Source organism: Nanorana parkeri, unplaced genomic scaffold, assembly GCF_000935625.1.
Source record: "Nanorana parkeri isolate BGI_ZX_2015 unplaced genomic scaffold, ASM93562v1 scaffold96, whole genome shotgun sequence".
NCBI classification, from domain to species: domain Eukaryota; kingdom Metazoa; phylum Chordata; class Amphibia; order Anura; family Dicroglossidae; genus Nanorana; species Nanorana parkeri.
Window position 1 is genome coordinate 2,337,582 of NW_017306364.1, and position 18,257 is coordinate 2,355,838.

Here is an 18,257-nt window from a genome sequence, read left to right on the forward strand (position 1 = left end):
TGCCAACAGCGACAGCGCATACACTGCCACAGTGTGTGTGCCAGCACCGACAGCGGAGTACATTGACACAGTGTGTGTGCCAGCACCGACAGGGGAATACACTGCCATAGTGTGTGTACCAGCACTGACAGCGGATACATTGCCAAGTTTGTGTGCCAGCAACGACAGCGGAGTACATTGCCACAGTGTGTGTGCCAGCACCGACAGTGGATACATTGCCACAGTGTGTGTGCCAGCACTGACAGCGGAGTACATTGCCACAGTGTGTGTGCCAGCACTGACAGCTGATACATTGCCATAGTGTGTGTGCCAGCACTGACAGCAGATACATTGCCACAGTGTGTGTGCAGCACCAACAGAGGATACACTACCATAGTGTGTGCCAGCACCAACAGCAGAGTACACTGCCATAGTGTGTGTGCCAACACCGACAGCGCATACACTGCCACAGTGTGTGTGCCAGCACCGACAGCGGAGTACATTGACACAGTGTGTGTGCCAGCACTGACAGCTGATACATTGCCATAGTGTGTGTGCCAGCACTGACAACAGAATCCACGTCCGGAGTGTGCCTACCGGCACTGATCTGAGGACACGCGCAGTCATGGCACTGTGTACTTTTCACCAGAAAGTCTACGCCAAGCTCCTGGCCGGCTGCCTGCTACCTGTCACAGCCTCGGTAAGTAGGGACAACCCATTCATGTAAAGCTGACCATATATGGTACAATCTGATGGTACAATCTCTGGTAGACTTGTCCACATCTAAGGGATTGTTGAAATATACACTCACATCACTGTAAAGAATCAGATTGCATCACTTGTAAAGTGTATCTAAAGCCGAAAACCTTTTCTAAGTTTTGGGCAGAGGCTGTAATGTTTAAATCCGCTGCCTGGTGTTGATTTACCATGTGTCCCCATTGGGGAGATTTCCCTTTACTTCTTGTTCCTGAAAACACAACAGGAAGTGAAAGGAATCCTCTACACAGGGAGAGAAATCCCCTCTTAGACGGTGGTCACCAGCACTGGTGTCACCATTGAGAGATTTACCTTAATTTATGTTTGACTGATAGCCTGTGACATTGAAGGTGCGTTGCGGTTAGTGGAATCTATTTTAATTGGAATGGACTGCCTACCGTATAATGCGCGGTACACATGTGATGGCCATTTGATTCAGGTGCCAACACAGGGCACCAAACAGTGTCACATGCCATCTCATGCAATACAGGGACACATGTGGGTGGACCCATGTTTCTGCATAGCTATGAACAGGGGATAAAATCATGGATTCCAAATCACTTCCTGTCTCAGTGACAACAGCTATCAGGACGGATAGGAAAAGCGAATCTCCCTAGCTGTAAAAACCTGACAGAGCTTGTAAACACTCTGAACCTAATATACAGTGTAGATATATATAGCTTTAGAGCAGGGGTGGGCAACCTGGGCACTCCAGCTGCTGTGGAACTAAAAGTCCCATGAGGCATTGCAAGACTCTAACAGCCACAGGCATGACTCCCAGAGGCAAAGGCATAACAGGATTTGTAGTTTCATCACAGCTGGAGTGCCAAAGGTGCCCACCCCTGCTTTAGATACTTTAATGTCATAGTGGCCCCAATCTGTGCCCATGCCTGGCACTGTGCCTCCCCAATGCCCCCACCCCCCTCCCACTGTGTTCTGGGTCATTGTCAAGGTGTGCACGCCTCATGTAACGAGAGCATTCTGAAAGATATACAACAAACAGAACATTCAGAGCTCCCGTCATCACCAGGAAGGTCGCCGTAAACATGAAACAGGTTTAGTAAACATTGCAGGTAATAATAAATAGATCAAAAGTAAACATTACAGACGGATAGTAAACATTAGTAGCTCCAATCAACCTGTGACAGCCTGCGAGCCACAAAGAGGGGAATTGATCAAAACTGGAGCAGACAGAATCTGGAGCAGATGCCCATAGTAACCAATCAGCTTCTCTCTTTCATTTTCAAAGCTTAACTGAACAAAACTGAAGAGAGAAGCTGATTGGTTGCCATAAGAAAACTGTCTGCTCCCGTTTTCATGACTTCCCCCCATTGAGGGGACGTTATCAAAACTGGAGCAGAGATCATCTGGAGCAGTTGCTTATGGTGGCAACCAATCAGCTTCTCTCTTCAGATTGTTCAGTGAAGCTTTGGAAATGAAAGAGAGAAGTCGATTGGTTGCCATGGACAACTGCTCCAGTTTTGATGAATTCCCCTCGTCACAGTATTCTACAAAGACAAGTAGAAAGCAGGCACTGGACGCAAGTCTTTAGCTAGCAGAAAAAGTCACCGTTTGACCCTGATAGCTTGTGTTCTGCAGCCCTCTATAAAATGCCCCCACCCCCCAAAAAAAAAGTATGGGCCCCCCAAATTAAGAAATCAAAGTCTATTGCGCTAAATAGAGCACCAAACAAATGTCTGAGGAGTCCAATTTTTATTATTATTTCTCAAGTAGCAACCGGGAAACAAAAGTCATGCAACGCGTTTCGGGGCCAACTCCTCCTTCATTAGGGTTTAAGATAAGGTTTTAATTGACTCAAGACATGCTCCTGGGCAGTCCGATGTTTATGTTGCAAGTTTCAGATTATTACCACTGGTATGTAAATGTATGAGTAAGGGGTGTGCTCAGTTTTATATGGCACAGTGCAATATTGACTTTTAAGTGGAGTTACTCGCTTCGGCAGTTTGTGCTGTGATAGGGTTTAGGAAGGAAGCCAGATGTCACACAGGGTCCCTTCCTCAGCCACCGGTAGGGAGTGCGGTGGGATACCTATTCAGGACTTAGGAAGGAGCGCAGGCTCAGCTGAAGGATTTATTTCCGCAATCGACAACCAAAAAACAAACAGGCAACTGACGCATTTCAGAGGCTACCATCCCCTTTCAGTGGGGCTTGAGGCAATGTATCAAAGTCTTAGTCAGAGAGACACACTGAACGTCAGTATTCCGTACTTCCATACCACAAACAGGTCCCCAGTGTCCCTTATCCGGAGGGGCTGTCCCTTTTCTAAAAAACCCCGTCCCTCTTTTCTCCTGCGTTGTCCCTCTTCTTGTTCTGATGTATAAATCTCTATTAAAAAAATCATACTATATACCAAAAATGTTATACTACCCAAAATCTTTCTTCCAGCCGTTAAATAATTGCATTTCTTAGCAGTAAATGGGCTCGTGTTCCATTTTCTGCGTGCAGATTTGGAATTTATATGGATCGAAACGCATCAGTTTGTATGCTATGGGGCCTATGCACTCTTGTCTGCAGCATTTAACTAGGTCAACCAAAAGTCGAAAAATCTGTGTCCGCGTTCCTGCATATGGACCGGATTTGACGCTGTGTCAACGTCTTACGCTGTTGATGTTCACGCGTCGGCCCCGAGCAGCGCTGGTGACCGCCAACATGAAACGATTGCTCCGAAAATGATTGGTTTTTCCATTGAAGTTTTACCAGCTCTGGCCAGCTGTAAGCTCCTTTCCAGCAGACGCCACAGTATATGTTGGCGCTACATGTGCTTGGCTGCTCCTGTACAAGCCGCACATGGTATGTATGTATACTATACAGGGACTGCTTTGTTTAGCTTATCTTTACTGGAGGCCTTTTATCCTGATACGGGTGACACGAGCGCAGAGTCCATGCAGTCGGCTGGGTTACAATGCCTCCTGTGAGGCCGGCGGTGCTCGTTATCTATTAATGGCTGGACGGATTGCTACATACCAACTAGAGGATTAAACATTAATACCTGCCGAACATTGCGCAACTTCATCTCGGCTCCCGGTGACACAGAGGACCTGTACACTATATTCTGTTTGGCCGGTCTATGGATCCAGCAGCACAGTATCTCCGTCTCTCTGTCTATGCAATACCAACAGGCTGTCCAGTCTATTTCCTTCCCCATAGTCTGGCTTCCTTTAAGCCCTCATGAAAGGGGGAGGGGCTTGTTTGTGCCCCCCCCCCCGAAACGCGTTGGCTCTGTCATTTTTTAAATCTCGGATTCCAGGGAAATTAAATGTCATTTTTTTTAAATCTCATTGGACTCAATGGAACATAACTGTCATTTTTTTTATATCTCATTGGACTCAATGGAACATAACTGTCATTTTGTTATATCTCATTGGACTCAATGGAACATAACTGTCATTTTTCTATATCTCATTGGACTCAAATGGAACATAACTGTCATTATTTTATATCTGATTGGATTCAGTGGAACATAACTGTAATTTTTTTTAAATAACTTTCCTTCTCCTGATTGGTGACTTGAGCCGATCATCTTCTGGGAGTTTGTTGTTACAATGAATATTCTGATGTCAGAGTCTCTATAACAGGGGTGGGGAAACGGTGGCCCTCCAGCTGTACTTTGACTAAAAATCCCATCATGCCTCTGGGACTCATGCCAGTAACTGTCAGACTTGCAATGCCTCATGGGACTTGTAGTTCCACAACAGCTGGAGGGCTGGAGTTGCCCACCCCTGTTCTATAAGGACAGCCATGACTGATCCAGTTTAGTACAGGTTCTCTTTAAGAAAGGAAAGAACAATATGCCCATTGCCCAACGGCAACCAATCAGCATTTAGCCTTTATTTCTGATAGGAAGTGATGAATGCTGATTGGCTGTTATGTTTCCTTACTAGATAAGCCGTGTGTGTTCGTGGTGCGTGCTCTCCCCTGAGCTTGACGCCAATAATAATCCCAGGGGAAGGTTGATGTAAACAGACGGGTATTTCCCAGCACGTGTCCTCATACACGGCGCAGCCATTAAGCTGCAATTCATGTGCATGGAAAATTCTGATCTGGATGACATCATAATGGACACTGCCAGCGGTGACCCGTATCTCCTGCGTCATTATACTGTTTACAGAACATCTGTGCTCCAAAAGAACTTGGGTCCCGGCCGCTATTCATTTAACGCGGAACTCCGTTCACACAAACTTTAATTTCAATATGATCTTCAATAGCAACAAAGCATATAAATCCACTTTGTGTGCACCCAATGGCATTGCAAACCCACATATTACCTTGTAAAAGTAGCAGTGACATCATCATTGTGCTGTACATAACCACACGGCACAATCTGATATTTACCGACAGCTGTTCTTAGTATATTTTATATTCAAATTCGTCGAATGTAATACCACATGATGGCACTGAAGAGAATAAGAAATAAATACTCATTTAATATGTCCATCTAGTGGCCATAAGGAGGTATTACATTATATTTGACTTGAAAAGAAAATATACTAAGATCATTCGTTATTGCCTCTATTTGCTCAGAACAAATGTTTTCAGATATTCAGGGTGAATGGCTCTGCAAATTGTTTATAAGTAGACCTCAAGTGTTTTGCTTGTACGGTAGAAATCTTGCCATTTTTCCCAGTATCCACTGTAGACTGACAACTAATATGCAGTTTAGTGTAATACCTCTCACCACAAGGGGTAAAAAGACCTATTATGTGTTCTATAATTAGCTGAATTTGGTACCCATTGCCCGATGATTATTTTATGTAGTCATGATTTTCTGCCGGTCAGAGGAAAATGTGCAATAAAAAGGTTTTCTGTCCTGAAGGTCATTATATGGCAGAGTGTCTAACACGATGTCTTCTCTTTTCAGGTGCCATGCCGGGTTACAGAGTAAGTTCATTCTATGATAATACTCAGCTTATGTCTCTATTTCACCCTAAATTCCCTTCTCACGTTTCCCAAAATATTCCCTATTCCCCTTTTATTATAGCACAAGACTCCTCCTATTTGTCCATCAAGCTCCTCCTGCCTGTATAAATGGCAAGGGTATCCATCATCGGGAAGGGTGTCTGTATCATCAGCAGGGGGCCTATATACATGGCAAGGGTGCCAGTACTATCAGTAAGGGCACCTGTATGATCAGCAAGGGTGCCTGTGTTATTATGCATTGCACCTTATCACGTAGTAATGAACCCTTGCTCTGTCTGATTATCGCGCACAATGCTCAGACAACTGGCACTGCTGGCAGATTAGGCTCGTGTGTAACACACAGATAAGAACTTCTTGCACAATAGTGACCGATGATTGGTCATATTGTAATCGTAAATGATGCTGTAATTTTATAATGAGTGATGACAATTTCTGTTTCCTGTGTAGGTGTCTCGATGGGACTTCCTGTTGTGAATCACAGAACAAAGTCTACCTGGACTACAGCTGGTATGGGTAGGTGTCTATGCACACAGCTCCTTTGCACTCAGCTGATATGGGTAGGTGCCCATGCACATGTGAACTATGTGCTTTATAAAGAGACCCTGTCACTTCATCCTACCCTAGGAACTAAATGTAGCAGATGTATTGTTCTAGCTCTCTACTGCAGTTAAGTGATGCACCATGACCCCTTAAAAAGGGAACCCAATTGGGGAACTCACCTTCCATAACTCTATCGCAGTCTCCACAAAATACTCAGTGCCCCCCAGTATGGGGGAACATGTGACCCCCTCAAATGATGCAGTTATCGGGTCTGAGTAGACAATCGACAGACCCGAATACTGTCCCATGATGGAGGGGGGTGACATTACCAAACGAACAACCTCCGACAGAGAAAGGAGTGGTGGGGTGAGCAATACATGGTGGGCCAGAAAGTGGGTGGGTTAAAACAATCACCTTAAAGTCCACTCCCCAACTAACTTATACTCACCTTCCATAACTCTATCGCAGTCTCCACAAAATACTCAGTGCCCCCCAGTATGGGGGAACATGTGACCCCCTCAAATGATGCAGTTATCGGGTCTGAGTAGACAATCGACAGACCCGAATACTGTCCCATGATGGAGGGGGGTGACATTACCAAACGAACAACCTCCGACAGAGAAAGGAGTGGTGGGGTGAGCAATACATGGTGGGCCAGAAAGTGGGTGGGTTAAAACGACTTTGCCCTAAATGAGTCTCACAGAAACAGTATTTCGCCTAGGACGTAGCACATAAGCGGTGCTGGTTATCAGGGGTGGGGACTACACTGAAGAGATCATGCACAGGGTGATACCCCTTCCAGACAACAGAAGACAGGAAGGCGACACCACTTTATGTGTTAGAGTGGTGTCACCTTCCTGCCCACAGCCTTTTGATTGGAGACTGAAGGAGCAGAAACGCATTGATAAGCCATCAGTTCTACTCCCTTCTTTGTTCTGCATGTTCCCTATCAGCATATGTTCATGCAACAGACTGACTGGCTTCTAGTGCTGCCTTACCCTCTTCTAGTCTAAGTGATGCTATGCAGTAGATGGCAGAGACTAACATCAAGACAGGTTCAGGTACTTACACTAGCTGTATGTACAATACCTGTACATTGTATTTTGAAAGAATACCCTACTGAATGGTGTTCTTTAATATGGCTGACATAAGAACGTGACAGTTGTGTCATTTCAGTTCTATTTCCCACCAACGTCACCAGAGATCACTGAGCTGTGTCTGTAGACTGGGTTTTACATAAACAGCACTGTGCCGGTGCGCAATTAATCCTCCGGAGACTTTCACGCAGTGTCAGATGTTTACCCAGATTGGTGACTTCCCAGAATGGCAGAGACTAGAAGCACTTCTATTCATGGAGATCAGAGTTTGTTAGTTCGGAGTCTCGTGTTCCAGATTCTGGGGGAGGCCAGGCAGCTTCTTCTGTAAATGTCAATATTTTAAAGGAAACCTGTCCATAGAGACTTCTAAAGGCTGCCATTGAGTCACCAACCCTGGACAAGTATACAGATGAGAACTTCTGATCTTTCTTGGAGTTTCCTGAGGTGCATACATCTACCTAGAACTCTCTGTTATTTCCCAAATTTCACTCATGGCAGGAACCCTTCTAATCCGGGCTGTCATGACGATCCAGTGGCTTCTTTATAGTTTCTAAGCACATGTGATGCTAGACTATGGTCCCGAACAATGACTGAAAATCCATCTAGCACTAAGTGTTATGGGTACCCAGGTGCTGCCTTCACGGTAGAAGGGTCATTAGGATCCCAATGTGTCTCCATCATTGAGTCCAATCTCAAGAAAGGCCAGTTGCATGCTGCTGTCAACGTGATGTTATCACCGACAGCGGAGTTAGGTATGCAGTGCTGTAGGTGCTTTGTGCTTCGAGGGTTAGTTTAATGAGCCCAGTTACAAGAGGGCTTATGTAAGAATCTGAATATATGGTCTTAAATTATTGAAACATTCCAGGCTTACCTATGAAAGATTTATAACCAGCCCTTTATTTAGCTGGGCTTTTTTTAGCTAAGCCTTAAGCTTATGTATGAGGTCAGAGGTCACTTGAAGCCTAATAGTTGCTGCCCTGCCAACGGTTGTACTTCATACACTGTTATAATCTAATTCAGGGATCAGCCTCTGCAAGTCATGCCTGTGGCTGTCAGAGTCTTGCAATGCTCATGGGATTTGTAGGTTAACCATAGCTGGAGTGCCGAGGTTGGCTACTAGGCATGAGCTCAGGTGTAGACCAAACTCGTTCTGAACTAAAGCTCTTTCGAACCCAGACGTACCATGGGAGTCGCCGTCCGATCAGCTGCAGGCTGGGGCAATTTCTATGATGCAGCTGAACATAAACAAAGAGGCAGGATGTTGTGACGTTATTAACCTGTATGGCCACATTAAAGGCATTGTCATTGAACAAATATAGCCATGCGGCCATGAAGATCACAGCATCCCACCCCTTTGCTTATGTGGGCAGCAGTGGAAGGAGCATCCTTCCACTGTTCGGAGGAGCTCAGATTCACACCAGGTTAGGTCAGAACCTGAGCTAGTCCCGACTAGCCACCCCTGATCTAATTGGTTGTTCTGCACATTGCACCTCATCATTGTCTGTACTGTTTTATTGATTACGTTGGATTTTCTTAAACTGCGTGTAGAGGACTCAGATACCATGGAGTGGTCATCTCCAACGGCAACCTCGCAGAACGTCATATCTACTGACAACTGCTCTGACCATAAACATCCTCCTCATTGTCAATGACATTACAGATATCTGATAGATAACTACCCGACTCAGCAGCATCATCATCAGTTATATTACCATTTGCGTTTAAAGTTGGTTACCCTAATAGCAGGGGTCCCGTGTAACATTTCTGAAGCTTTCTGATCAGGAAACCTCTCCTGGGCCTCCTGAGGAAAAACCTCCCCAGTCACTTAATTCCACAAAAAAAAATTTTTTCCAAACATAATCACATGGACAAACAAACACATGCAAGCAAAATTACGACACAAAACAACGCAGTACGCTTCATCACACCATTTAATAGACCGTTATCCTGAAAAACCTCTGGCTCCAATCTCTTGGGCCCCACTGAGGGTTCTGAGGATACTTCTGTTGCCACAGTAGGCAAGACATTTGCATGATCATTGTACAGCACATCAAAATATGCATTAGATGGAAACAGCATATTATTGCATGCATTTTTAATTCTTGCCTCCCCACTATTCACTACACTCTGTAGAGGCAAGTCTCCCACAAAATGTCCCATGGGATGCTCAACTGGCATCACTCCCACCTCACACACAGGGTTACAGCCAGTCTCTGACTACAATGCTATCAGTTCCAACAGACAATTAATTCACAATAGTCTCACCTACCCTTGCAGCCACCGTGGTTGTCTTCATTTGAGAGCGCTGAGTTGGGGATCAACATTGTCCACTCCTCTCTGGCGCCCCCTGCAGACTCCACAGAACTTTTCTTTGTGTTGCCAGGGGTGACTACAGACACATTATCATATCCCAGGCTTGTGGACTCGATCCCATGCCCACCAGTACCTCCAGGGGTACCCCACAGCTCAGGACAGGTCACCATCCCATGACCCTTTGGCCACATGCTGCGCATGTTACTGCATGATTTTTCATAAAGGAGTTTCCCTCCTCGCAACTCCTGGCAGAATGTAACTCACATACAGCTTGCACAGAACGCTAAGCCACATCTCCTCTGCAGCTTTGCACTCTTGGCGATGGACTCTTCCCAGTTCCTATGGGAGACGACGACATTCACCCACTGGACACTTGTTCTTGGGTTGCTTTGGGAAATGGCACTCCATATAGAATCTCACTGGCTTTGCTGGACTCTCTCTTCAGGCAACACATCCTTCCCGGTTGCGATGGGAAACAGCACTCTCCTGCTAAACACTTGCTGGTTCTCCTGGCCATGCGGGATCCTCTCTCCAGTTGTCGTTGCTCTGCCTCACTTCTCTGGGAGGTCGCTCAATGGCACACAGTCAGCACACCTGACTGGACAGGCGTTACTACCAACAGCAACACTACTGCTGGGTCTCTGTTCAGCCCCTCACTCTCTCTGGGCAGACAGTGTGGGCTTCGCCACTATAGTAGCTGGGGTGAATGCTGCCAAATGTCACTTGCACCAGTCCACTGCAGACTCACAAACTGGCACAGCTTTTTCTGGCACTTGTGCAGTTTCCACAGGGGTTGACCATCCCTCCAGCCGCCAGACATTCTCATCCATCTTTGCATAGTAGTCTTTTTGCTTGGGGCGCCCCATACTTGCAGTCACTCCGTTTCACAATCCACAGGGAAAAAAAAAATGGAGCACTGTCTCTTTAAGGGGTTTCAGTTCTCCTGTCTCCCAGGTGTAGCACTCAACACTAGCCAGCACACTCTTCATGAGGGTTGTACAAAGGTGCACAATTAGGTGCTGGTCACTACTACAGCCCGGACCCAGGAATGGAGATTTAATTCCTCCCAATTCTCTTCAAAATCTCCTGGCTCCAGAATCCCAGCTATGATCCAGAAAACCCAGAAAGGACTGAAAAGCCAGCTTTTTCATGGTAAAAGCAATTGCTTCCTGGAGACACTCAGCACCTCTGGCTGAGATTCCTGGGTGACTTTGAGGCCACATAACACTGTATTATTGCCAAGCAATGCCACAATAGGTATAGTAGAATTTTGACTGTCCCTAGAGGTAAAGTATGGCTTGGACTGACCTTATAGGTAAAGTATGACTTGCACTGACCCTATAGGTAAAGTATCACTTTGACTGACCCTATAAAGTATCACTTGGACTGTCCCTATAGTTAAGGTATGACTTGGACTGACCCTACAGGTAAAGTATGACCTGGACTTACCCTATAAGTAAAGTATGACTTGAAGTTACCCTATAGGTTAAATATCAGTTGGACTGACCCTATATGTAAAGAATGACTTGGACTGACCCTATAGGTAAAGTATCACTCTGACTCTACAGGTAATGTATGACTTTGACTGACCCTACAGGTAAAGTATGACTTGGACTGACCCTACAGGTAAAGTATGACTTGGACTGACCCTACAGGTAAAGTATCACTTGGCCCAAACCTATAGGTAAGGACTTATCCTTAAAAGTGGACCCTGCACCTAAAAAATAAAGTCCTCTTATTCAGTGAGGGTCCCCTCCATTTTAATACGTTGCATTGAACTGTCAGAAAACAACTGTGGGGGTAAAAAAAACTAGTGAATATACTTACCGTTCCCTCCACTTTTGCCCGTGGTGCATAAGTGAGGGTGATGTCACCACCCTTCCAGCAAGATCCCAAGGGATGCCGAGTAGTCCAAATCTCACGAGAGGATGTTACTGCACTGTGCTATAGTGTAATCTTGAGAGATTTTGTACGCACAGTATTCCCTGGGCTCTCATCAGAAAGATGGCGACTTCACCACCTGCAGTACACAAACTGGGGAAGGCATTGTATGAAGTGCAAGGTCTGCTTTAAGCTTGCGTACTCCTGCTGCATTAACATATTTATTTAAAAAATAAGTAGCATTCCCTTTAAATAATAATTTATACGTACAGGCAGACAGAGGGAAAGGAGACTTTGGCTCTAAAGTAGGGACAGTCGGGAACTACCCCAACTTTTCCTGTTCTCTGTATAATTCTGTAACATTATTGTTCACCCCAAATTAAACATTATCCAATGCAGTATTCTGTTACTCATCACAGCCTCTAAATGACCACGTGCTGTCTTGTCTCTATTTATTAATGATATGTGTGCTGACGCCAGTGGATTTTGCCGGGGTAACAGAGTGACACAATTGTGTCATTCTCATAAAACCTGCCTGAATGTTATTATATGAGACAAGGAAGTCAATGCGCTGTTTCCTGTTAATGCATAATGATGGCTGTGCAGCCTGTAATTATAATAATGATAAAATAACTATAAAGGGTTGAAAGGTCATCCCAGACAAAATGTTTTATGCTTTAGTAATAGATAGAGTGGGTAGGGGTTAGAGCCTTAGTCATATTGTATTGCAGCTTAGAGCCTTCCAGGAGGAATTCCTTCTCACTTACTGTTCCAATGTCTCCCAGACAAGAAGGCAGGTCAGATCTCAAAAAGGGAAACAGACAGCAAAAAAAACGGGTGAGGGTTTTAGCCTTCCATTAATTTGTCTCATCACTACGGTTGAAAACGAACGTCAGTTAGACCCTACTTACCATTAGAAAATCTAAAAAATGCTCTGTAAATGACCATTTTCAAAGAAAGTTCTACTGGTGTATGGTCAGTAATCCCTTGATTGGTTTTGCATAAAGGGCAACCAACATTTTCAGATGGAGAGGTCAGCAATGGCAGCCCTCAGATTTCTCTTTTCCATTTAGAAATCACCAGCCGAGCCACTATCTGACAGAACGGCTCCTGTGTGGCGCGGCAGTTGGTCCAAGGAATGTCCAAATCTGGGTCTTATCAAATCCCCAGTATGCAGCATCCTGGAAAATCATGTAAGAGGTTGAACTGCTGGTTTTCTAGGCTGCACGGTGACCAATCAACAGCTTGACTTTAGAACGATTCCTAGACATCGATCGTGGGATTGGCCTCTCTGGGGGAAAAAAATCAGATATTCCTTAACTGGTTTTCCCTTCCTTAGGTTACAATGAAGACATATTCTTTTTGTAAACCTACATATAGAAATATATAAATTCTTGTTTTGCAGGCCCCTGTTTATCTGTATGTTGATTGTGTTCTCAGTGCTGTGCCTTTGTGGGATCTGCAATAATGTCTGCCGCTTCCGATCTCGAGCTGAACCAACGTTGTCCCTAAGAGACACTCCGCTCATAGACATGGGCGCACCACCGCCATACAGTGAGGTAAGTTAAAGAGGTAGAAATCTGCTTTGTTGGGCAAACTAGGAAAATGCATTGATCTACAGCAACCAGTAAACATTATTTTTTAGTGGTTTGCCCTCTGTAACCTTTGATCTGATTGGCTGAAAGAGAAGAGTTGGACGGCAAAGCATGATCAGACCATATCTCAATGGTCTGAGTTTTTGGCTTATGTGGAACTCTAAACAGGAACCTGTCTCACAAGACATGTTTGTGCTGGAAGATCTTAGAAAGTTGAGAGGTGTGGCTGAAGCTTATAAGACAAGTGTGTATGAAAGGACACCCCGCAATACCAGTTTTCACCTGTAGCAATGCTGTGGATGAACCCGGGAGAGCAGTGCCCAGTCTTGGACAGATCAGGGATATACAGTAAGGGAGTTGTAGACCCTTTTGACTTGCTACATTTACATTTCTTTAGAGGTTTCAGTTGGACGGCAAGCATGATCAGACATGGTTATCACAATGGACTGGGCTATTGGGTCAGTTTAAACTCTAAATAGGAACCTGTCTCACAAGACAGGTTTGTGCTGGAAGATCTTAGAAAGTTGGGAGGTGTGGCATGAGCTTATAAGAAAAGTAATACTGCAATACCGGATTTTAACTGTAGTAGTGCTGTGGGTGAACCCAGAGAGAGGCAGTGCCCAGTCCTGGACAGATCAGAGGCATAGGGGAGTTGTAGACCCCTTCAGGTTTTTTTTACATTAAAATTAGATGTTTAAAAGAAGTTTACACAGATGACCTAATATTAAACAAGAACATGTAGACTCTGAGAAGCTTGTGTAACTGTGTTCCATAATTTTCCATCCTACAGGTGACTGCCAAACCTTACCTGTACCCTCCCAGTATGGCCAGCCCACCCTCATACACCAGTGTGGTTGAGAGCAGTCCATCTCCTCCTACCTAGGAGCATCAGAGCTGAAATTGAAGACACCTAATGGATATTTATGTGTATTCGCCGATAAGTAGGAAGACTTTGCGGAGAGGCTGTTGGATGTATACATAAAGCTATAGACATGTGATATGAAGTATTGGGAGGAGGTGTAAAGGAATGTTATATGTAGTAAAGGGAGGACATAGACTGCATACAACTAACATCGGTGCTAGTGAAGATCTACAACAGGAGCATCAAGAGACCTAACACATATGCTGGAGCATTGGATGGAAGCACCATACTAGGAGACCACTTAGAGCTATGGCATGGAGCAATATGAGTACAGTTATCATAACAAAGACTTGGAATTCCTCTGAGAAGCTGAAGACGTTATGTGGAATAATGAGAGGAGTTAAAAGTACAAATCCAACACGAGGCGATAACTCATCCTTGGTGGATGCAGGCAATGTAATCATCTTCCATCTTTTTCTAATATTCAGGGATCTTGAAAGTCTTCCTCTGGGATGCTGCTTCCCCACCACATCTGAATCCATACAGAACTGAGCTAATGGGCTTAAAGCAATAGGATGTGTTTTTGTGTGAACTTATATGTAAAGGTTGATGGACCAAATAAAATCTCAGCTTGACCTTCCTTTTTAATTGGAATTGTTTGTAGTATAAGAGTGTGAGATGTTACAGTATGTGAGCACTTGGGGATGCCTGTACATGCAGCATTTCTGAAATAAATCTATAATATGTACTAGCACTGACTGTGTGGTAGCACAGGGACTCTTTACTGGCCAAACTCTCATTAGGCCAAATTTATAGTGGTGTACACACAAAATCTTGAGTTATTACTCAACTGAAGCCATAGTCACATTACCCTCCAGTCCCAAGTCTTCTCTCTTCTTCTGTTTACAGGAGCCATGTCCATTTTCGGGTATTCACGTCACTGTCTGCATAACGTGGACACTTTCTATTGGCTGTCTGGTGGTGGGGTACGTTCAGGATCCAGAAAATGAGTCTGCAGTGGTGACATCAGAGACTGTTGTGGACTGGTTGGCCCTGGTACATCTGCAATGCTGGGTTAGGGGTCGCCCATACCTGGAAACAGTGCCATCAAGAGACCCAGACCTGTGGACTTAGGTGTACGGTATATCTATTTTCAGAAAAGGAAGCCTGTGCTGGGATATATATGGAGGCTGTCAATGTTGGCCTCACCTTTTGACAAAGGGAAATCCCCTGTCTGTCAAGCTGATCCAGGGACCTTCAGCAAATCTGATCTGATTTTGATGGTTACATCGTTGTTCCAGGTCTCTGGCTCAGAAAGTATTAAAACCAGATACATCCATCCAACTGGCAATTTAAAAAAGGGGTTCATATAAAAATTGGGCATAAATTCTTCTTTAGGTAGAACTCCAGGCAAAGAGCAGAACACACAGTATAATTATCGACAGTATATGTGAAGAACTACACTTGTCAAAAGAGTTGTAATTCTCTTCAGCCAGTCTTCTGATTGAGACAACCCTACTAGATACCACAATCAAGTCTTAGACCTCACTGCAGATTACACACCACTTTGGCAATACATCTTGGTCCTGGGCGTTTCCTATGCTATGCCTGCTCCATGAAGGAATTTTGGTTTACTGATGAAGTCAACACTCTTTTTTGTTTTTCTTCTGTTGACATATTAACAGCATTAGACCAAAGCATTGTGCCACTGACTTAGTGTGCTGCCCTTTCTTCTTCAGTGTTAGTCCTTCCATTCAAGGAATAACAGAAGGCTGATATAAAGAGAGATCCAGGTACTTCATCGAGCAGTACACTTCATGAAAGTTTTCATTGAACACATATTTGTTAAAATATGGTTTTCCTATATATCTGGTATGAAGCCGTAATGCTTTGCTTGCTTTTTCTCATGATAGCTCTCTACTTTCCTGTAATGTATGCAAAGAGCACTCATGGCAGCTCTGAAGTTATTATCAGTCCAAATGAGTTGCTTTGATAATGAAATTCAAGGGTCAGAATGGTTGCCCACCCTTAGGCCATTTCCTCATAATCTGGTTTGTGGTCCCAGGAGCATTTCCTACCATCCTCCCTCTACGGTAGACAATCGGTTGTAAATTGCATTACTCTTACTGCACATTAGGGGTCCCCATGACACTAACCTATTAGAGAGAACAAAAGGATCCGAAAACAGAGAGATGGAGAGCACTGAGGGAACCGCAGTGCAGTTGCCTGTGTTCCATTTACTGCGCAAAAGGGGGCACCAGCAACACCATACATGTAACAATATGGAAATGCATGGTACAAAGAATGTGCCATGAGACATGAAAAAAAAATCTCCACATGTATTAGCTTTGGTGAAATAAACCTACCATTTACCGTATATACTCGAGTATAAGCCGAGTTTTTCAGCACATTTTTTGTGCTGAAAAATGCCCCCCCTCGGCTTATACTCGAGTCAGCGTTTTGAGAACTGAGGAAAGTGAGTACGCTGGTCAGGTTTCTTCTTACTTACCTCGCCGAGCGTCGCGTCACTGCTGCTCCGGTGGGCGGCGCTCCGAGTGGGGTCATAATTTTTTTTGCAGTGGAAGAGCTTTGAGTGGCTACTGAACATTTGCTACATTAGTGCTCCCATGTGGAGAACCTAGGCAAGACTTTCCAGGTTGTGTGCTGGTACCAACATACAAACCATCATCTCTATCTCTATCTCACATACAGTGTATAAAACAACATATAAAACATATATAAATAAAACATATGTAAAAAAAATTGCCATGGCACTCCACACGATTATAGTAATATAATGAATGTTTGGTTGGAGCGCAAAGGTCTTCCAAAGGAGTAAATGCATCAAACAGTAGGTGTAATAAATCTACTATTTCATGCATTTACGCCTGTGGAAGACCTTTGGATGCTTAACAAACCTTCATTGTCCTACTACAATCATGTGGAGCACCAAGGTAATGTTTTTTTGGATTGAGAGCTGGTAAAGCGAATATATATAATTTATACATAGAGATAGATTTACAAACTTCCCAACTTTCTGAGATGAGAAAAAGGGACACCTTCCAGCACAATGTATCTAGGCAATGGACACACTCCTGTCCTACCACCAGTTATGCGGACCATAAATATTATATGCCAAAAATGAATGTTTAAACCCAGAATTGTTTTGTTTTCCAACATTACTTTTCCTTCATACTGGCTATTCAAAATGTCAAAAACATTATTTAAGAGATAAGAACAAGGTTTTTCTGCTCAATAACACTTTTGGTGGTTGAATAGTACATTTTCATAGAGATCTATACATCAGACCAAAAAGAGGGACAACTGAGGAGAAAAGTGAGACAGATGGATTTGATTCCAAATGAGGGACAGTTAAAGGAGAACTATGGGGTCAGTGTTTTTCCCCATAGTTCTCCTTGGGGTAACGGGAGGACACAAATTAGCGTATGTGGAAATCACTCATCTCATAGTTCTCCTTTAACAATGTGTCTCATTATTCTGGAGCAGTGGAAAATAATTCATCACATACTGGGATAAGAGATACAATAATTTTTATTGATGATTTTTTGGTTAGACAACAGTAAGTAAAATCATCACATATCTTGGAGACGTGGGCTTTTCCCACAACGCTTCATGTCTACAGCCCCTCCCACAAGCCTATAGAAATGTGTTGCTCCCTTCAATCATTCTTTGTTTGTTCCTGATTAGAGAAAATCAATTTGGTGAACACAATGAACTGACTTTGTGAGTGTCCAAGCAGTGACCCTGGGAATCCTAGTGAAGATCATGAGAACTAAAGGAAGCCAGAATGTGACTTCACTTGTCAAGAACCACACAAAGCTAAATTATGAGTTCTCATAGTAGGAAGAGTTGTAACCTTCCTTCTCCTGTCTCTATGAACGTCTCTGTTGCTGGCGGCGTTTAACGCGCTTTTTCAGCATCATTAAGTCTATGTACAAGATCCGGTTCAGAATGGCACAGGCACAAAGCAATCCTCCATGTACAGCACCCGCCACTCCGCTGCTAAACACGTCTTGTCCTGAAATGAAATCGCAATATATATTAAAATATTCCAGATGGCTTCCTACAATATGCAATGCCCACCGTCATTGGACCTCCTTTATATATAGGCAGCCTCCACTAGTTGTATGTGGTCAGAGCTGGCTGTTGTCTCAGGCGGCATCTCTTTGGGTTATGTTGGGGTGCAGCAGGCAGAGCAGCATGGCTGCACTGCTGCCCCAATCTGGCCAGAGCATCCCAGGTTGCTAAAAGCAAAGAGGGGGGGGGGGGGGGGGG

General features: G+C 44.3%; 2 protein-coding genes across 2 annotated transcripts in view; one reads left to right on the forward strand and one right to left on the reverse strand.

Annotated features, from left to right (window-relative positions):
* The first annotated feature begins 161 nt into the window (after window positions 1–161).
* TMEM92 (transmembrane protein 92) lies at window positions 162–14,019 on the forward strand. The gene is made up of 6 exons (XM_018552735.1): window positions 162–306; window positions 399–679; window positions 5,615–5,634; window positions 6,121–6,186; window positions 12,910–13,063; window positions 13,890–14,019. Exons 2-6 carry the CDS (start codon window positions 605–607, stop codon window positions 13,980–13,982), a joined length of 408 nt encoding a protein of 135 aa, XP_018408237.1. The 5' UTR covers window positions 162–306; window positions 399–604; the 3' UTR covers window positions 13,983–14,019.
* Window positions 14,020–17,788: 3,769 nt separating this feature from the next.
* The window catches only part of LOC108783994 (putative all-trans-retinol 13,14-reductase), a 14,210-nt gene continuing 13,741 nt past the window's right edge, over window positions 17,789–18,257 (reverse strand). The window contains exon 11 of the mRNA XM_018552714.1: window positions 17,789–18,000. Within this exon, the coding sequence (XP_018408216.1) occupies window positions 17,855–18,000 (146 nt within the window). The 3' untranslated portion in view covers window positions 17,789–17,854. The remainder of the gene's footprint in view (window positions 18,001–18,257) is intronic.